The sequence below is a fragment of the Tursiops truncatus genome, chromosome 10, assembly GCF_011762595.2.
Source record: "Tursiops truncatus isolate mTurTru1 chromosome 10, mTurTru1.mat.Y, whole genome shotgun sequence".
In the NCBI taxonomy this organism is placed as follows: Eukaryota; Metazoa; Chordata; class Mammalia; order Artiodactyla; family Delphinidae; genus Tursiops; species Tursiops truncatus.
The window spans coordinates 102,399,310-102,419,716 of NC_047043.1; the positions used below are offsets into that span (position 1 = coordinate 102,399,310).

At 59.0% G+C, this 20,407-nt stretch overlaps 2 protein-coding genes across 2 annotated transcripts in view; both read left to right on the forward strand.

Annotated features, from left to right (window-relative positions):
- Positions 1-9,024, forward strand: part of TXNRD3 (thioredoxin reductase 3) — a 41,348-nt gene extending 32,324 nt beyond the window's left edge. Inside the window, exons 14-17 of the mRNA XM_019947315.3 lie at positions 1,283-1,390; positions 5,501-5,596; positions 8,025-8,159; positions 8,370-9,024. Of these exons, the coding sequence (XP_019802874.2) occupies positions 1,283-1,390; positions 5,501-5,596; positions 8,025-8,159; positions 8,370-8,432 (402 nt within the window). The 3' untranslated portion in view covers positions 8,433-9,024. The remainder of the gene's footprint in view (positions 1-1,282; positions 1,391-5,500; positions 5,597-8,024; positions 8,160-8,369) is intronic.
- On the forward strand, positions 1,290-19,260 carry C10H3orf22 (chromosome 10 C3orf22 homolog). Its single transcript, XM_033865583.2, has 4 exons — positions 1,290-1,390; positions 14,015-14,144; positions 15,145-15,276; positions 17,011-19,260. The coding sequence occupies exons 2-4, from the start codon at positions 14,056-14,058 to the stop codon at positions 17,231-17,233; spliced, it is 444 nt and encodes a 147-aa protein (XP_033721474.1). The 5' UTR covers positions 1,290-1,390; positions 14,015-14,055; the 3' UTR covers positions 17,234-19,260.
- The last annotated feature ends 1,147 nt before the right edge of the window (positions 19,261-20,407 follow it).

Sequence of the window (20,407 nt, forward strand, 5' to 3'; positions counted from 1 at the left end):
GGCGCCCCCTGTAGGCCACGGGATGCAGGGTTGACGGCCAGACTGATGAGCAGCTGAGGACCTAGGAGAGGTCAGGAGCTGCTGCGTGCAGCCGTCTGCGCTTCTGTGGGTTTCTGTAGCCGTGCTGGGAAAAGAACAAATGCTTGGCTGGTCCGTGATTTGCAGGTCATGGAACACGACGTGTCGGGGCCGAAGGTGAGGGTCAGGCTGGCGCGCGGTGTCCATGTTGTCCACCGGGTGCAGGGACGCCCGGTGGTGTGTGATTGGCTTTTCTTTTGGGCCGCAAAGCAGCGCCTCGCTCAGGCCGTCACATCGACGGGGTTTCTCATGAGGATCCCACAGTAATCTGGAGGGAGAACCAGGCTGTGGTGGGGCTGGGCTCGAGGCTGCTCTGGGCCCCGAAAGGGTGGGGTTCCTGGTTGGCTACCCCTCTGGCTGAGCATTTCTTCCTGTCCAGCCACCACCCAGGGGCTTCACCACTGGGGGCCTCTCCCTTCGCCTCTAGTTCATATCCTACAGAGGGAAGAATTGCATGGACGTGCAGTGCTGGGTCTTGCCCCTTGCCCCTTTTCCTCTTGCAGTGTGGGCAGCCGGTCGCTCCCTTTGGGTTGGAGTCTCCCCTGAGCTAGTCACCTGTGAGCTGTTGGCGGGGTGGGGGAAGTCGTGCGCTGGGCACCGCTGCCCTTGCGGAGCTGTGGGCGGGAAGCACGGTGACCTTCCTCTCTGGCTCTGCCCGCCCCCTTTCTCGGCCCCGCACACGCTTTCTCTCTGTGCGGTCAGTCTCCAGACAGGCGTGCGCCTGTGCTCACACTCGCGCCCCGGGATGCAGGGCTGCTGGGGACGGCGTGTGGGGCTCAGGGTCTGCAGCCTTCCCGTGATGTCCTCCTTTGCTCTGTCCCAGGCTGATAAGGGCCCTGAAGGGTCCCGTCTCCGGGCCCCGCGGTGTGGCGGCCCTCCACGCGCGTGGCCGTCTCCCCGGGGCGGGCTGGGCCGCTCACCCTGCCCTGCGCGGCTGAGCGGCTTCTCCGCTCATCCCTGCAGGGGCGCGGTCGTGTGCAGGGCTGCGGTGGCCCAGGTCCCCGGTGCCATGGCAGCACGTGGTCCCTGCCCCGGGGTTGGGGCGCGCCCGTCTGCTCCGTGACTCAGTTCCCTGGAACGGTGGCAGTGAGGGTCACCTGCACGGGACCGTGCTTGTTGATCTTCCTCTTACAAATGTCGTCGTATGGATTTTCCCTGTAAGAAGCACCACAAAATAAAAGACCGTGACCGGCTTGTCTTGCAGTGTGACTATATCAACGCCCCCACCGTGGTGTTCACGCCCCTGGAGTACGGCTGCTGCGGGTACGCGGAGGAGAAAGCCGTGGAAGTGTACCGGAAGGAGAATCTGGAGGTAAGGTGGTGTGACTGTGGCATGTTCAGACCTCCTCTTTTAATCCACGGTTTGTCTTCAGCCACTTTTTATTGTGTAGTTTTGTGAGTTACCGTAATGGTTGTGTTGTAGGAAATTGTATTCCTACTTCAGGAAAATTGGAAGTTAAATAACGTAAACCCCGTCTGTAGCGAACTGTAATAATCCCACAGCTGGGGAAAGAAGGACACGCTGCGCGCATCAGGGCTCCGAGCTGCAGCAGGCGTCTGCCTGAGGAAGCTGACGGGAGGGTCGCCGTGCGACCTTCGGGGGCGCGGGAGCGTCCGAGGCCTTGGGCAGCGGTGGGAGCCAGGAGCTGGGAGGCGCGTCAGCTCCTCTCCCTGGTGGGGGTTTGTGCGTGTGTGCGGGCAGTGCTGTCCCTGGAGGAACAGAAATGCACGTAGCGGCAGAATGCGGCCCTTCCCTGCTCCGAGTTCACCCGTAGTTCTGGCCTTTGGAGGAGCTGACTGACTCACTGTTGTTCGTCTCAGTTACAAATTATGAGGGACGTCCGCTGGTCCGGGCTGGGTCTGCCGTCCACCCCCTCCCGCTTGGCGTGACGGGAGCCAGACACAGGCAGGACCTGGTCCGGGACCCTCCGCCACCCGCGGGCTCAGAGGAGGGGCAGGTCCGGGGCTGTCGGCCTGCTGGGGGCTCCTCAGACGCCCCGAAGGTGCTCTCGCCTCCCCTCCACCCCTGCCCGTCTGGTCCTAACTGCCTCGTAAGCAGGAGGGGCGGGGAGGTGAAAAGGGTCAGAGGTTTAGGACCACTCGATGTTTGAAGCCAGTGAGTTGAAGTCGCAGGCCCTCCCCTGGCTGCGGGAATCCTCTGAAGCACAGCGCTGAGGCTCCCGTGCCTAATGGCCGAGTGACTTCCGGAGACGTTTCTTTACGTTTCCGGGCTGGGGGACCAGGATGATGACAGACGCTGCTATTTTAGGTGGTGTTTTCGATGGGAAATTCCCATTTTAGAGGACTTTATTTGATCAGTGTTTCTAATTCACTTCTGGTAATAATGAACCACCCATTTGCAGTGGTGAACTTTTACCTGGTCTTGGAAAAGTGATGGTAACAATTATGGATTTAACACTTAGTTCTAAAACTTTCTGAAATCAATGAGCAATTAAGCTCGGCAGGCACGTGAGAGGAAGGATGCAGGAGGCTGTACCCCAGATAAAGGGATGTCTCTGTAGGAAGGGTTCCCAGGTTTGTGGGGTTACTTTAAGGTCTCTTTCCTAAGGCTCACTGCAGATCAACTCACCTAGTCTGCATTTTACAGGACTGAAAATTTGATCTATTAGTATTTTTTTAATATTCCAACTATAAAGAGGAATGAGGAAGCCTCTCATAAACACACATGTAGTTTCTTTTAAATGAGGAAATTAGGTGAAAAGCAGATGAGGGTAGAAACAATAAGACAGCGTAAGAAGAAAGATCAATTGGTTCACAGAATTCATGCCGTGAAGTCCGGGGCACTCTCATCTCTCTGATAATGCACTTGTATGCAGAGTATCTGAAGAACTCTTACAACTCAACAATAAAAAAAACCCCAAATGACCCAGTTTTTTAAAGGGCAAAGAATCTGGATAGATGTTTCTCCAAAGAACATACACAAATGGCCAATAAGCACATGAAAAAGTTCTCAGTATCATTAATCGTCAGGGAAACGTACCTCCAGATCTTAGTGAGATACCACAGGGATGACCTGTAAAAACGTTCACCATTTCTGTGGGGTCTTTTCACCTTCTTGACGGTGCCCTTTGAAGCACGAAAATCTTTCATTCTGATGAAGTCCAGTATGTCTTTTTTGTTTTCTGTTGCCAGCCACATGGACTTTTGATGTCACTTTTGATAAATCAGTGCCTAATCCAAAGTCGTGAAGATTGATGCCTATGTTTTTTCTTCTAAGAGTTTTACAGTTTTCAGCTCTTACGTGTGGGTCTGTGGTCCATTCGGAGTTATTTTCTGCACACGTGTGAGGTAGGGTCCGACTTCCTTCTTTTGCATGTGGATGCCCATGTCTCTGGGAACAGCTCCTTCCTAGTAGAGGAAACACCCCCAGTGATCCAGCTGCAAATTTGAGTATAATTGGGAGAGTGGGGATGAGAGTGCAGGGGCCAGGGGAGAACGGCTTAAATCCTCCTCAACAGGGCGAGTCAGTAAGTGCAGCCGAGCACGGAGAGTCGCGTGAGAGCAGCGAGAGCGTGTTGTGCAGAAGCACGGGGGCGACCGACCGCGCGCACAGGACGTGCAGGTGGCTGTGCTGACTGATTAAAGGGGGCCCCGGGGCGGCCCAGGCGGCTGGGTGCATCACAGAGCTTGGAAAATCCGCAGATAGTGAGCATAATTTGATTGAGATTAAAACTTTAAAAAAAAAAAAAAGAGATTAAAACTTTTAAGAAAGACAATCATGGGAGATTCTTTGTTTGTTTTGGCCTCTTGCCACGCGGCGTGGGGGATCTCAGTTCCCCGACCACGATCGAATCTGCGCCCTCAGCAGTGAAAGCACCTAGTCCCTGCACCGCCAGGGAATTCCCAGGGGTGATTCTGAATGAGGAGAGTACTGGGGGGAGACCAGTCCTGTCAGAGACTGAAATGTATCCTCTAACTACACTAATTAGACTTGCGCCGGAGTGGCACGCAGGTGGGCAGAAAGATTAGTGGGACAGAATTTGGAGCCCAGATTGATTCAAGTGCTTAGAAGAGTTAACGTGTGGTAAAGGTGGTATTTTAAATCTGTGGGAAAGGGCATTCATTTAAGGGTGCTGGAGTCTAAGGGGACAGCCTTCAGGGAAAATATGAAGCTGGGTCCACACTTCACACCCACTTTGAACCAGAAGGATCAGAAACTTAAATAAAGTAAAATCTTGCAAGTACTAGGAGGAAAAACACACCTCACACACACGAGGAAAGGAGCGGGAGGGTGTGGGAAGAGGTGTGGGTGCAGGGGCTCAGGGCGCATCAAAGCCAGGAGCCTGCAGTTTCAGCAATCCTGTTTAAAACCTGGGAGTTTGCACCATTTCTTTTCTTAGCCTTAGGGGTGTATTTTAGGAATACTGTCTTGAGATGAAGAAGCATTTATCTTCTGTTCCTAATAGCCACAGAGATTGACAAGTTTGTATTAAACTATGAGGAAGAGTTTATTTCTCTTCTGTTAAATACACATTAAACCTAATGTTTTTTGTTACACGTAGCTGTGAACTATGATGTGTTTTAAATAAAATGTCATTTCAACTACGTATGCATTAACCACTGATACTTCCTTAACTTTTAAAATGGTTATTTCTGGACAGTGGGATTTTTTTTCCCACTTCCTTTGTAATTCTCTGCCCTGTGTTATTCTTTTAATAACCGTGTATCATTGCTATAGAAACAGTAAAGACAGTATTCCAACTGTAAAATACATCATCCTGTTAAAGAACAGAGAGCCAGTACTTCTGTCCCTCCACTGCAGGGGGTAGTTGGGAACACACTCCATCCTGGCAGCGCACACACATCCACCGCCTTCTGTGTGGAGTGATTAGGCGGAGGGCCACCGGGACGTGTAGCTGCCCCGAGGGGATGAGGGGACGGACGGACGCTGTGTGGTCCGTCCCTGAGGCCTGAGCAGGTTGGGAGCCTTCGAGGTACCCTGGGCTCTGGCGGAGGGGGGCCTTCAGGTGGCGGGGGCAGTGTTCCTCATACCGTGGGTGGCTGGACTGTCTTGTGGCTTCTGCTTCTCCTAGATTTGGTTTGAATGTGACCCTCACAGGAGGCGTGTGAACCGATGCAGGGCAGGACCCAAGGCTTTCTTTACTGTCTCAGCCCCACAGGGCCTGGAGCGTTGGCTGCTTGGAGAGTAGCCCTCTAGGTGCTTGAGAAGTGAAGTTAGTTAATGGGAGATGTTCTGGGACGGACGGCAGAGCAAAGCAAAGGTCACACACTCTGCAGCTGACAGTTAGGAGCTCGCCCAGATGCTCCCGTCAGATTCATAAGCTGGGATCATGCAAGTTTAAACTTCTGAGAGCTGGTACAGGAATTGTCGTCTTTGTATAAGGAGGAGCCTGTCAAGCGGCGGTCTCCGTGGACACCGACCTTGGCCTCTCTCTTGCAGGTCTACCACACTTTGTTCTGGCCTCTCGAGTGGACAGTGGCCTGCAGAGACAGCAACACCTGTTACGCGAAGATTATCTGCAGCAAATTCGACAATGTACGTCATACGGTTGGAAGCAGGAATGTTCTAATTGTAAAACAAATCTTTTATTCTAGTATTTGGGTTTTTATAATCTCTTTAACGATAGCTCTAAGGGCCAGGTGGAAATCCTTGAAACTGTTACCCAGGCACCGTGTTTGAAGAGTGACAGTTGGGCAGTGACTTACCTTTTCAAAGTCATCGGAATGTGTCACTCCAGAGCTGTCTAACTTGGCAGTTTAGAACCACACGATCTGTGACAATTCGGGTCATCAGTGATGGAATGTAAGGAGTATGTTTGTGTACATTTGGAAGTCCAGGCATACCTCGAAGGTATTGTGCTTAGGTTCCAGACCACTGCAATAAATCGAGTTTTGCGTAACATGAGCCGCAAAATTCTTTGGTTTCCCAGTGCTTATGAAGGTTATGTTTACACTGTACGGCAGTCTATTATGTGTGCAATCGCGTTATGTCTAAAAAGACAATGTACGACCTTAATTTAAAAATATGCTAAAAAACCCTGACCATCACCTGCGCGTCAGCCAGTTGTAGCCCTTCTGCTGGCGCAGGGTCTCGCCTCCAGTGCTGCCGGCCGCTGACTGATCAGGATGGAGGCTGCTGAGGCTGGGATGGCTGCGGCCATTTCTGAGAACAAAGGCAGCATGAAGTTCGCTGCACTGATGGCCTCTTCTTTTCATGAATGATTTCCCTGGAGCAGCAGTGCTGCCTGGCAGTATTTTACCCACAGAACTTCCTTCAAAACTGGAGTCAATCCTCTCAACCCCGCAGCTCCTTTATCAACGAAGTTTGTGTCACATCCTAAGGCCTTTGCTGTCGTTTCAACTATCTTCACAGCCTCTTCACCAGGAGTAGATTCCGTGTTAAGAAACCACTCTCTTTGCTCATCCATAAGAAGCAGCCCCTCATCCGTTCCCAAGTTTCATCGCAAGATGGCAGCAATTCAGTCCCATCTTCAGGCTCCACTTCTAGTTCTGGTTCCCCTGCCGTTCCCACCACGTCTGCAGTCCTTCCTCCATGAAGTCTCGAACCCCTCAAGTCATCCAGGAGGGCTGGAATCAGCTTCTTCCAAACTCCTCTTCATTTGGATATTCTGACCTCTTCCCATGAATCACAAGTGTTCTTTTTTTTCTCTTAATTTTTATTGGCCACGCCATGCGCGTGAGGCACGTGGGATCTTAGTTCCCCGACCAGGGATCGAACCCGCGCCCCCTGCACTGGAAGCACACAGTCCTAACCACCGGACCGCCAGGGAAGTCCCGCAAATGTTCTTAATGGCATCTAGAATGGTGAATCCTTTCCAGAAGGTTTTCAATTTACTTTGCCTAAATCCATCAGAGGAAGCACTGTCTATGGCAGCTATAACCTAACAAAGTGTATTTCTTAAATAATAAGACTTGAAAATCCAAATTACTTCTTGATCTATGGGCTGCAGAAAGGATGTTGTGTTGTCAGGCATGAAAACAACATTAATCCCATTGTCCATCTCCATCAGAGCTCTTGGGTGACCAGGTGCGTTGCCAATGAGCAGTGACCTACTGCCCCTTTCTTGTACTTTTGTCCAAATTTCCATTTCTGGAGTGTCACCCCACCACTCACTGTCTACCTGGAGCTATGCTGAAAATCACGGACAGGCTTCCATCTCTCAGAAGCTCCTCACTTTCATTAATAAGTGGCTTCCCCCTCTCTGGGCTGCGCCTTCTCCCACTTTGCTGCACGTGCACCCCTCAGAAGTTCCCGTCCACGGCCCCCTGGATGCGCAGCTCACGGGGTATCCGTTTGCCCACCTGCCACGGGAGCCCGGAGAGTGGGGGGCACAGACTCCTGCCGCCTGTCATGCCCTCTCTCTTCACCTTGTGCACTTTAACCCTGAAGCTCTGGATGAAGAAAAGTGATGAGAAAACATGGACAGAGGAAGCATGAGTGCTGGGAGTGCGCGGGGACGAACCCGCGTCCGCCGGGGCTGCATGCGCGCAGGGACGAGAGCCGTGCGTCCTTACGGCTCGCGGTCCCTGGGGTGGGGTGTCTGCCGAGCCGACTCGGAGCCGGGCAGCCTGCGTCCTGGGCTGGGAGGAGCGCCTGCTGCCTCCGAACTTAGCCTTACGCCAGCATGGCTGTTAGTCGGGGTTTGTCGTGCTGTCATTTAGCGCGCTCTCAGTGTAACGCGGCAACGTCCATCGTACTGACAGACTCCTTCGCGCAGCAGGTAAACTGCCCGTTCCGGCGAATCTGAGCGCGTGTTCACACGGGACGTGCATTTACTGGATCACCCAGCAGGTTCTTGCAGGGCACGGTTTCACGGTGCTGTTCTCTGCTCAGCTCAGCATTAGAGGTGCTTTTCTCTGGGAGTTGCTGTCAGTTTCAACGGTGAACTTGGGATGACAAGATCCCTCTTCAGGTCCTTAACCTACTGGCTTCCCTTTGGAAGGATCGGGTGATAGGATTTCACGTCCTTGGACCGAAGGCCGGTGAGATCACCCAAGGATTTGCAGCCGCCATGAAATGTGGGCTCACGAAGCAGCTGCTGGACGACACCATTGGGATCCACCCCACGTGTGCACAGGTACGGACACGGGAGCTTGTAGATGTGGACTCGGTGTGGTTTGGAAAGCTGTGATGAAGCATGTTGTCAGTAGGCAAATCTTATATTCATACCTGCTCTGTATGCCTTAAAGGATGATGTTGGTGTCACGTTCAGGATGTGGTTTCTCAGAGCAGAGCTCCAGTACCGACAGCTAAGTGTGAATTCGTGTCGTTTCCTTCCCGTGGGCAGGTGTTCACCACCTTGGAGATCACGAAGTCCTCGGGGCTGGACATCATGCAGAAGGGCTGCTGAGGCTAAGCCGCTGCTGTCGCGTTCCTTGTCCCGCTGCCGTTTCTGTGAAGACGACGTGCTCTCGGGTAAGCCCGGGGACAGCGTCGGGGCAAGGAGGCGGGACAGCAGCAGTGCCGTCCACCCGCCTGGCTGACGGGGAAGGGCAGCCGCGCTGCGTCCTTGACGTCTTAGCTCGGAGCCGCCAGGTGAGCCAAGACTGACGTCTTCCCCATCAGCTCCCCCGACAGAGCTTTTAATCACACAACTCATCTCAGTCCATGTTCCCGGTTGCTCCTGTTTTTATCCCCTTGCTTTGCTGAGTCCACGGAAATACTTTCTTTTATGAAACTGACTATAAAGTGGGCATCTTCAGTGCATGGGCGTCTGGGACGCCCCCGTAGCTGCCGCAGAGCACTAGTGCGCCACCTTCTCCCGTGGGCACATGTGCAGCCGCCGGCAGACTGCCTCGCCTTCTTCTGGTTCCCCACAGTGACCACCTGGCCGCTCTCCTCTTCGTGTCACTGGACTGAGCAGAATATCTGACGTCAGAGAGAGATGCTTGGACTTCTCATGTTGATCTTAAGAATAATATTAAAAAGTTCTCAATACTGTATTATGTGAAACGTAATTTAAAACTTTTTTTTTTTTTTTGTGGTACGCGGGCCTCTCACCACTGTGTCCTCTCCCGTCATGGAGCACAGGCCTCCGGACGCGCAGGCTCAGCGGCCATGGCTCACGGGCCCAGCCGCTCCGCGGCAAGTGGGATCTTCCCAGACCGGGGCACGAACCCGTGTCCCCTGCATCAGCAGGCGGACTCTCAACCACTGTGCCACCAGGGAAGCCCTAGTTTTAAACTATTTAAGTGGTTCTGTTCTCAGTCTGTTTCCTTACAGTCGGGTTCAGTAAGTGAAAAGGTCATGTTACGAGATTCCTTTTGAGTTTGCACCCCTGTCAGCATCTAAAAGGCCCTTGAGGGGGAAGGCCCACCCGGGACCCTTTGGGAACCTTGTTTTCTTGGGAACAGACCCCCCCAGCACCAAGTTGAGGGTTCCAGGCGGCAGTGCCCTTCTGGGCCGTACGCTGGCCGCCGGCTTCTGTGGTTAGAACATCTGGGCCTACGTTTTAAAAGACGCTCTAAGCCAGGAACCAATCGGGGAGCATCATCTGTGGGCGGTGCTGGGGCGGGGGTTGGGCACCCAGAGTAAGCACACGGGGTCCACTTACAGACTCTCCTTTCCACTGGGGAGGCGGGTGGAGCGATCGGGTCGTGTGTGCCCAGGGTGGCACGGCGAGTCGGGCAGGGGCCGGGCTCTCACCTGGCACGCCCACGGCCAGCCCAGCCCTTCACAGACCCAACCCCTGTGTGAGCTCAGAGGGGCCGACAGGGCCCTGGTCCCCAGCCCGTGCCGACGCTCCGCTGCTGCTCCTTCTAAGCCATAGTCCAAGACGCCGTGGCCCAGAGAAGAGTCAAGGGAACCTAAATCAGGCTTAAGGACAGCCTGCTGGGAAGTCCGGCTCCTGCACAGCCCTGGAGGCCCGTGTGGACCCATCCACCTCCCTCCCAGGCTCCTGGGAGTCTCCTGACAGCACAGCCGTCTCTGCAAACCTCCTCCGCCGTCTCACTCTCCCTCTCTTCTGTGACCGCGAGGTTGGGCCCGCGCAGACCTCTGGACCAGGCTGGCGTCCCCAGCACTGCTCGCCCGGGGACGGGACACCACAGGCCCCAGGCCAGGCGTGACCGCCCGGCCCGAAAGGCTGCCCCCACCTCAGGGCACAAACAGCTCCGGGGAGGTCCCTGCAGGGCTCCCCTGGGACCAGTCGGCAGGTCAGACCTGCACTGTCCTGCGTCCCTCCCTCGGCAGGTCCCTCGACTAGAACCCCCATCTCGGGGCTGCTCTGGGGACCCCAGCTGACACGCTCCCCACGTGTTCACTCGCAGATAAAGGCCTAGGACATCAGGGCAGGAGGAGGCCTTGCTTTTTACACCATTTGCCTCTCCTCTCCTCTAGTCCCCACTTGGGACACAGGCGCCCTGGCCATGCTCGCCGTTGCTAGTCCGGTGGCGACCCTGACCGTTCTGAGCCTGGCGGGGCCTCCATGGGGCAGCAGGCCCCGGAGGTGCGCGCTAACCAACCGTCCTCCCCTGCGTTGGCCCAGCCCGACGGTTCCGGGGCTGCGGCTAGGGCTCAGTCAAGGTCAGCCAGAAAAGGAGCTCTTCTGCCGCCAGGGCGAGTTGTTTGCTATTTCTAGGCCTTCTCTTGCGCTTAGTCTGAAGGAGGGCTGGGGGCTCTGCCACCAAACGTGTAGGCGTGGGTGCTCCCGTCCGGGGTCCTCGAAGCTGGAACGCCCGCCAGCCTAGCCCTCACGCAGCCGCCCTCACGGCCACGCCCTGGCCAGCAGGGCTTCAGGCTGGATTCCAAGCCACGTGGCCTAGTGGCTGCAGTGTCACTGATTGTGACCTCAGGGGCTTCTGATGCTGCAGTGAGCCTGTGGGCCTGGCCCCTGGGGCCCTGGGCCGGTGCTCGCCTTGTGCATGGCAGCCAGGACCATAGCCAGCGTCGTTCAGGCGGCCCGGTGAGTAGCTGGCCCCTTGGGGGGTTCGCTCACCCACTCCTTTCTGGCTGCAGGCTCCCTGCTGGGGGGCTGGCTTGGGGGCGTGGGCAGTGCCCCTCACATCGGCATCTTCCTGGGCAGGGTCAGTGCCAGGCCCTGCGATCCGTACCCTGACTGGGTCCCTGCTGGGAGCGGGGAGGCAGCCTGTGTGGCTGGGAAGGGCAGCCCCAAGTCGGCTGGGGGAGCAGCAGTGGGACGGAGGCCTGCCCCGTACCCGGCAGGGCCCTCCTGCCCCACGGGAAGCAGGCTTGGCACAGTTTGCAGGGCCAGGCCCAGGGCTTGGAGGGTCTGCAGGTGGGGCCCAGTGGGCGTGGGGTGCCGTCGCCCAGCCCCTCCAGGACTGCACCACGTAGCCCAGACGCAGCCCGGACCCCACCTCTTCCCCACGTGCTGGGGGAGGGGGGATGCAGGCAGAGCAGTTAACCTTTTGTGTGTGTGTGTGTGTGTGTGTGTGTGTGTGTGTGTGTGTGTGGTACGCGGGCCTCTCACTGTTGTGGCCTCTCCCGTTGCGGAGCACAGGCTCCGGACACGCAGGCTCAGCGGCCATGGCTCACGGGCCCAGCCGCTCCGCGGCACGTGGGATCCTCCCGGACCGGGGCACGAACCCACGTCCCCTGCGTCGGCAGGCGGACTCCCAACCGCTGCGCCACCAGGGAAGCCCAGCAGTTCACCTTTTAGAGCCTCGGTTTCCTTACCTGAAAAATGGGATGATGGTAATATGTCCTCCATCAGATGGAAACATTAAACAAGGTCCTGCACGGAGCTTAACAGGTACTTCACCTCCTGTGCGGACCCAGCCCCGTCCTGGACCAGGGCCCTCTCCTGGCTCCTCGGGGGAGGGCGGCTGAAAGCTTGATAGCAAAGGGCTGGGGGCCAGGGCCACGGACAGGTCCCTGGTGTCCTCGTAACAACCCTGGTCCCACGTCGGAGGCCGCAACGGCCCCCTAGCCTGCGCTGGTGTAGAGCTGCCCCGTCCACAGGGCCCTTTGCCGGCGGCAAGTCAGGGTCAGGAGGACTCCTTGGTGGGGCCCGGCCTCCAGGACGCTGTGCTCGGGGCTCACAGGCCAGGGCTTCCCGCGTGGCCTTGTCCAGGTGCTCTGTGCCCAGTGGGGCCATCCAGCCTCACGGCCAGCACGCTCTGTCACAACGCCGGCGCACCTGCCCCAGGCAGCCCTCGAAGCCCTCCGGGGGAGCAGCCTCGCCCACCTCTCCACCTCTCCCCCAGGAGAGAAAACCCAATCCCCACTGGGACAGCGACCTCCTGGGAACCCAGACCCCAGGCTTGGGAAGGGGCGCCTTGTTTCCTGGCGGCTTTGCTCCAGATTTCAGGAGATCCATTATCATGCAAAGTGTTGTCATGGAAACCCAGCTGCTGGGACTACAGAAGGGTCGGGTGGGCAGCCCCAGCCTGCGATGGGGGCTGGGCTTCAGGTCTGACAGGGAAGGAGGAGCCAGCAGCCAGTGGCTGCCCTGCTGCAGAGGGGTGTGGCGGGGGGGGGGGGATGCTGGGGCCGGACGGGGGTGGGTGGGTGGGTGTGTGTGTGTGTGTGTCCGCGTGTGCTCGCGCTTGTCTGTGGTCAGACGCGGTGCTGGGGGGACCTGACCAGCCTTCGCCCTCTCCGCCTGGTTCCTGGCGGCTCAGCCAGTCCCACGACGGGGGACAGGTGCGTGCTGCTGTGAGATGCCTTACTTGGGAGCGGCTCCCGCGGCTCGGCAGGGGTGGGAGGTGAAAAGCGGGGAAAGAGGCACTCCACGTGGCGTCCCCACGGTGGGCAACTCCGCCCAGTCCTGCCAGGTCCTCCGCGGGCCGTGCTGTGGGGAGCGCGCCCCGGAGCTGTCCTGGTCAAGGGGCCGGGCAGGCCGGCTTTCCTTCCCCACCCCGTCCCTGCGTCGCCAGCGGGGCTGCTTCCAGGGCACTGGCTCCCGGGAACCTGTCTGGCCCGGCGCAGTCAGACCCGCCCGTCAGGTACGTCCGTGGGTGGCTGACAGCATCCACCCGATCCCCACTTGGAACCAGGGCCTCGGCCGGCGCTTCGGGACCTCCCACGCTGGGAGCCGCCGCGCCTGTGGAGCACGGGGTGCCGGCAGGTGGCCGGCATCGGCCCATGAAGGTCACGCACGTGCGGAGGAGCTGGTCAAGGGGCACGTGAAGCCCCAGTGGTCAGGGCTTAACCCCAGCCCTTCTCAGCCCTGACTTGGGTTACCCTTACTCTTGGGTGCCTTAAAAGAGAACCACTCGTAACTGCTGGGCAGGGAAAATGACCCAGCGGCTCGAAAACCATGTGGCAGTTCCCTTTAAAACTAACAATGGGCCTCCGTCAGCCTGGTGACTGCACTCCTAGGCGCCTGCAACAGACAGTCTTGTCTTCGTGCAGAAACTCGTACGTGAACTTCTGCAGCAGCTTTATTCGTAACACCTCCAGCCTGGGAGCTGCCCCGGGGTCCCGTGGGTGACAGTCGGTCCAGCTCAGCCCTGGGCGGGAGCCCCCGCACACCCAGCCCTGCGACGGCAGGAGGACACCAGTCTCCGAAGGGCGCCGGCCGCGCGATCCCACCCGTACAACCCCGTGCAGCCACGTCCTCACACAGAGGGGAGCAGATCCGTGGTGGCCGCAGCTGGGGTGCGGTGGAGGGAGGCTGTGGCTGCCGGCAGGGGAGCGGCTGGGAGCCTCCTGGGGCCGGTCAGCCGAGCGTCCCCTCGACCGTGGGGCGACACGGAGCCGCACAGGGCATAGAACCGCATCGAGCTGCACGCTCACACACACACTCATCCACATACAAACAGCCGTACACCCTAACACACAGACACAGACACACTATACACACAGCAGAGCAAGCATCCTGGAGCAGGGTGCTGAGCGGGGCCCCGGCTCACCGGCAGCTCACAGCCCTCCCCTCGCCCCGTCTCCTCGGCAGACAAGGGTGGGCGGTCAGTCAACGGGAAGCCATGCCGTCCAGGTCCCGACTGGCTCTTCCCGCCTGTCTTGCAGCTGTGGCTGAAGGGCGAACCCCAGCTTAGCCCCCTTCTGCGATGGACGTGAAGGCCCCCAAGGGGTCCCACCAGGGTAAGAAGAGTAAGAACAGGACCGAGGAGAAGTTTGCCAGGAAGTTTCCGTACAGGTACCAGACCCTGAGCCCAGGCCCTGAGGGCGGACCCTGACCCCTGACCCCAGACCCTAACCCCGGGCCCTAAGCCCAGGCCCTGACCCCAGGCCCTGACCCCAGACCCTGACCCCAGGCCAAGCCCTGCCTCCCCGCAGGTACCCTAGGAACGCACTCTGGGGCACAGAGCCGGAGAGGGGCGGTCCTCTGTCCACAGGGAGCTCCCTGACCAGCTCTGCGCTCCGTGACGGTGGGGGTCCACCTTCGCCCCCATCCCACCCTGAGCCAAGGGCCTCCAGAGAGGGGCCCAGGGCCCCCGGGCCCCCCCAGAGCCATGGCCAACCGCTTCCTTTGGTCCAGTGGCCCTGACACCCGTTCACAGCACCTGCTCCTGTGAGGGTGTGATGGGATCTGGCTGCGGGGGGGGGGGGGGGGGGGGGCAGGGGAGGAGTTTGCAAAGCCCCAGGGCACTCAGGAGCCAGCAGAGACCGCAGTGTGCTGAGCAGGCAGGCGGGGCCTGGGAGGGAGTGGGAGGACCGCCAGCTGCCCAGAGCAGAACCTTCGGGGCACACGGCCTCCTCACGAGCGCCCGCAGCAGGCTGGGCTGGACACCTCACCTCCACCCTTGTTCTGTCGCCAGGCCCCAGACTCTGTCCTGTGAGGCCCAGTGTGGCAGATGCACGTGGCAGAGTGGCCCTTAGGTGAGGCAAGGGGAGGCTTACACCTGGGGCCTGGGGCTCCCGGGGCCAGGCCGCTGCTGCAGGGCCGAGACATAGCTCTGGGCCAGCTGCTGGCCCAGATCTCAGCTCCACTGCTTCCTAGCTGTGTGACCTTGGGCAAGTCACTTAACCTCTCTGTGCCTCAGTTTCCCCATCCATAAAGGGCAGAGCAATACCTACCTCCCGGCATGGTTATCAAGCACTCAGAGCGGTGCCTGGAACATGGAAAGTTCCAGGCGAGCGAGAGCTATTCCACGTGGCTGGGCTGCAGCCCCCCAAGAGGCCAAGTGCTCCTGTAGGTTTTCCTGGCTGACGGAGACCAACGCGGAGCCCCTGCAGCCCTGGGAGGTCACGAAGACGAGCAGCTCGCTGCGGAAGCAGCTGCCCCTGCAGAAGACGTTGGTGCCCACGAGGTCCGTCCCGGTCAGAAGGTGAGTCTCAGGCCGGATGTCACCGGCGCTGCCTGCGGACCGCGCCACCCGGCCTTCCACCTGGTCCACACACGAACACACCACGTCCAGGCTGAGGAAACTGGGGCCCCAGGGAGACACTAGAGCCCGCGGTCCCTCCCGCAGCCGGCAGGGCAGCTCAGGCGGGCCTGGCCTCACCTGGGGCCTCGTCCACGGGTGGGGAATCAGGGCCGAGCGTAGAGTGGGTTGGAGGGGCCGGCAGGGGACCCGAACTGGGCAGCGCGCGCGCGCACGCACATACACACACACACACACACACACACACACACACACACACACACACACACACACACACACACACACACACACACACACACACACACACACACCGGGGGTGGGGAGACGACACGTAGCGAAACACCCAGACACCCTGATAAGGACCCTGCACGTGCAAACCTAAAGACGCACAGACACACCCACTCGCCCTGAACCGGGACTGGCACTCAGGTGTTAGACATAGAAGGGCCTCCCCGCTGCCCCCCAGGACCCCAGCCCCAGGCCCACGGACTGCGACTCCTCCAGCAAAAAGACGTGAGTGGGCACGCAGGTCCTCAGTGCTGAGGCCGGTGTCTGTTCCGAACCGGGAGGCCCCTGGCTCCACACTCCGTGTATAACCCTGGCGAGTCACAAAGATGCACACCCTCCCCTGAACGGACACCCCGAGAGGCAGCGCACACGTGCACACCCGCACACGCACCCCTACGGAAGCGCAGATGGTGCCCATCCCCCACCCACGCTGGCCCAGGCTGCGGTCCTGCGTCTCAGCACCCCTCCCTCACTGACAGGCTGGGGGCACAGGTGTCGCTGGGTCTCAGCTTCTCCTGTGAAGGGTCAGGCAAGTCACGGTCCTGTGCTGGCAGTCAGGTTGTGCGTGGCCGGCTCCTTTGTGCTGGACGGAGGGAGTCTGAGGCCTGCCCCCCGGACTGCCCTCCCTCACACCCTGAGCCCCTTGCAGTGGGTAGACCACCAGGTGCTAAAGGCCAGCGCTTATTTGAGGGGTAATGGGAGCCACTGAAGTCTGGGAAACAGGAGTGGGAGGGTGGCCTCACCTGGAGCTGGGGAGGGTGCTCCAATGGCGGAGTGGGGAGCCTGGTCCACGGGGAGCAGGGAGCTTGGTCCAATGGGGAGCTGGGGAGGGTGCTCCACTGGAGGAGGTGGGGAGCTTGGTCCAATGGGAGAGGTGGGGGGTGTGGTCCAATGGGGGGGTCCAATGGGGGAGGTGGGGAACGTGGTCCAATGGGGAGCTGGGGAGGGTGGGCCAATGCAGGAGGTGGGGAGTTAGGTCCAATGGGGCAGGTGGGGAGCGTGATCCAATGGGGGAGCGAGGAGGGTGGTCCAATGGGGGAGGTGGGGAAGGAGGCCTAGAGGGGGAGGGGAGGAGAGGGGAGGGGAGGAGAGGGGAGGGGAGGGGGAGGGGAGGGTGGTGTCGGAAGGTGGCTGGGGAAGGTGGTCCCCGGGGGTAGGAGTCCGCACACGCTGTGATGTGGTGGTACACGCTGTCGGTCCCTCCTAAGATGGGCAGGCATGGGGCAGAGCGCGGGAGGCGTCCGGCTGCTGGATGCCTAGGCGGGTGGCTGTTGGGAGGCGGCGTGTCCGCGCTGGGAGCAGAATCTTGGTTGCTCCCCGGCTGACTTCTCTGAGGGGGGTTGGGGAGGCTCCCGAGGGTCAGCGCGGCGCTCTGTGTGGCTTCTCTAGGCTGGGGGCCCCGGATTTCCCTCCACTGTCCAGCCTCCGGCCGCCACCGTCACCACCAAGCAACGTCTGGGAGCTGGTGCTGCTGAGCCGCCGCTTCCCCGGGTCCGCGCTTCCCCCCACCGGCCGATGCCGCCCGGCCCCCCGAGGGCCCCTCCTGGAGCCCAGCTCTGCGCCGTCTCTCTCTCGGCCACCCGCTCCCCGGGCGCTCAGGGCAGCGGGCTAAGGTGACCTGTGGGGAGGCGGGCAGCCCTGAGGAGCCCCGGAAAGGTCGCCCCGCGAATACACGCTGCAGGTTCCCACCCCCTTGGAAGGTCGTCTGCATGTCCGGCTGTGTGTTCTCATCCGTAAAAGGGGGTGACGGTCAATTCTGCAGCGAGTGAATATAATTTCCAAGAATCTACCCCAAAGCTATGCCCACACATGTAAGTAAAGATGTTTGGACAACGGTATTCATTCCAGCGCCGCGGGAAATAGCAAGTGATTGGAGACCACCTAAATATCTGTTAATGGCGGCTTTAAATCCTGCCACAGCTGCACCGCGAAGCGTTAGACAGGCATTAGCAAGAAGCAGCCCTTTACATGCCGATCTGGAACAATCTACAAAGGACGTTCAGATATTTTTTAGAGCACAGCAGAGAGTGTCTAAAATGCTGCCATCTGTGTATATTAGAGAGCGGTGTGTGCGTGTGTGAGCGTGCACGTGTGTGTGGGCATGTGTACGCGGGTGCGAGTGTGGAGCAGGTAACAACTTTTGGGTAGAAAAGCTGGGGACTTGGAGACGGGCATACCGTTTTCTAATGTTTACTGCGTGAACCTAACAGCCTCGTTGTGGGTGTTTCACAATTCTAAAGAGAGGACTTGAGGAATGGAAGAGGGGCTCCCGGCCCGCTGCAGCCCAGCCTGCGGAACCCCCTGGCATTCGTAGGGGCAGCGTATGTGGGAGGGTGGCTGCTGAGGATGTAAGGGTTCCCCTCTGTTCTACTGAGACAGGGGCTAGGACGTCATCTTGGAGCCTTGGGAAAGCACTCAGACTGGGACCCTCACTGTAGCCCTCCCCCTGGGAGAGAGAAGGGGGTGGGGCCCTGGGGAGGACCAGGGTGGCCGCCTTAGCAATGTGGACAAGTGTCCATCTCTTTCCAATAGACGTTTGGTTGTTTCCACTCTTTGCTGTGGTGGGTGAGGCTGCTCTGAGCCTTCCTGTCCGGTCCTGTCCCCTGGCACGTTGTCTCCGGAGAAGACTTGCTGGCCAGAGTGCCCCTGAGCACCCACCCTCACCTGCAGGCACCGCACTGTTTCCCGAGGGTCCCTCTGCACGTGGCCATGAGCAGCTGACAGACAGAGGCTCCTTCAGCCCCACCTCCAGGCTGCACTGGCTGTGGCCCCAGAGCGTTTAGGAAACGGAGCCGGAGGGCGCGTGGGGCAAAGCCGGTGGTTCTGTCGTAGAAAAAGCTCAGCCCGTCCCCTGAATCCAGTCCTAAAATGTGCTGCTCCTCAGCGGCTCCTCCCCTGCGAGTTCTCGCTAAAGAGAACGTTTAGGGAGTGAGGAACTCTCTGCTGGTCTCGCTGTGTGCCGAGCCTTCGCACACGAGGGCCTCGGAGAGGAAAAGGGGCTTTGGGAAGCACCTCACAGACAACGCGCGACACGCTGCACGTCTGACGGCAGGAGAGGCTGAGCGGGGTTCTCGGTGCAAAGCCACCCCACGGACCAGAGAAATGACCACGGTGGCCCGTGTGGCGCATGGGGCGTGCTGCCAGGGTGCAGCGGCAGCCGCCCAGACCTCGATTGTCCTGGTGCCCTGAGTGCCAACAGAGCCAAACGCACAGCACAGGGCTGAGGACTCCTAAGGAGGAGGTCGCGGGTGCCGGCCCGCCTTCCAGGAGTTTCTCCTACAGTCGCACGCGTGCGTAGGACCAGGTGTGTGCAAGGACGCAGGTGTGCCTAAATGCCTATCGCTGAGGGGCCGGTGAAATAAAAGCAAGTCTGCAGTGGATCCTCCCCAGAGCGGGTCTGGAGACAGGGATGCGGATGCAACTAGTTCAGGTGGGGGGAGGTTCCAGGAAGCGCCACCGAACAGCAGGGAGAGCCTCACCGCAGGCACCTGGGGCTGAGTCCCGGGAGACCTCGGCAGTTTCCCACCTGAGGGGCAAAAGCTGCAGGGCGGGCCCCCTTGTTCCACCAGACGGGGCTGACGGCTTTTCGAAGGGCGCTCCCTCTGCCTCCGCTGCGGCTGGAGAAGCTTCAAGGCGTGGTCCGGCGGGTGGGGGGTGGGGGTGGGGTGGGAAGGGGGGCTCTGCCTGGAGACGGAATGTGCACCATCCCCCCAGCCCAAAGAGCCAGGGGGTTATTCTAGCAAACATTTCAACCCTGGAAATAGGCCTCCCAGGAAGCTGCTTGAATGACAAAAGCCACAAGATAAAACCAAAAACAAAACAAAAACAGAAACCAACACCACTACTACAAAAATCTGGGAAACATTTTGCTGACAATGAAAGCTCTAAAAAGCAAAAGAACACTGAAACTTCTTTTAAACAAGTCTCTGTAAACCAGTCCGCCTACATCCCTTCCATCCCTGGGAAGGTGCTGACCGGCACCACCCAGTTCTGGAGACTGAGGAACTGGGAAAACGAGACAGTGGTGAGCAAGGTAGACGCTTGGGACCTTCAGCTGGTGATCTCAGTCCCTTTAGGATCTTATGTCTGGTTTTAGTAGAATCCCTGACGGGGCTGCCTGATTGAGAGCCCCCTGGGCGCCCTCACGACTTGTCCGGCTCTGCCCATGGGACCCTGCCTCTCTCGGGTCGTCCAGTGACCCAGCCAGGACCCCAGCTCTGGGAGGCTGGCTGACAGCCTGTGCTCTGGGAGGACAGGTGTTCTGGCACCAGCCAGAGAGCTCGGAGCAGGCAGATACCCCAAGGCAGGCGAGGGCAGGGCACAGGGGAGGGCCGCGTGGTGGGCTGTGGAGGGTGTGACGTGGAGACACGGGGCGCGTGCACTGCTGCCCCACCTGAGGGAGTGACAGCACGCAGTGTCACGGCAGATCAGGAGGGTGACTTGTAATTGTGATGCCCCTGGGGTGTGGCTTCTGGATGGAGGTAACTCAGCAAACAGGTCGCATCACAGGCTGCGTGGGCGCTGAGCGAGCTTGGAACAAAGCTGTGTGTCATGGGGCATCGGCGGCATGATGTAACACAATGTGTGTATAGCTTATGAGGGGGGGATCCTCATTGCCAAGCAGCCCAGCACACACACACACACACACACACACACGCACACACACACACACACACCCCCCACAAAACCCAGGGCAGGAGACAGCCCGAAGCGCAGGGCTTGAGCTGGTTCAGCTTTAAGCCTTGACCCAGGCAGAGTAAAAGGATAGGTTTCCCCCAAGTGTCCT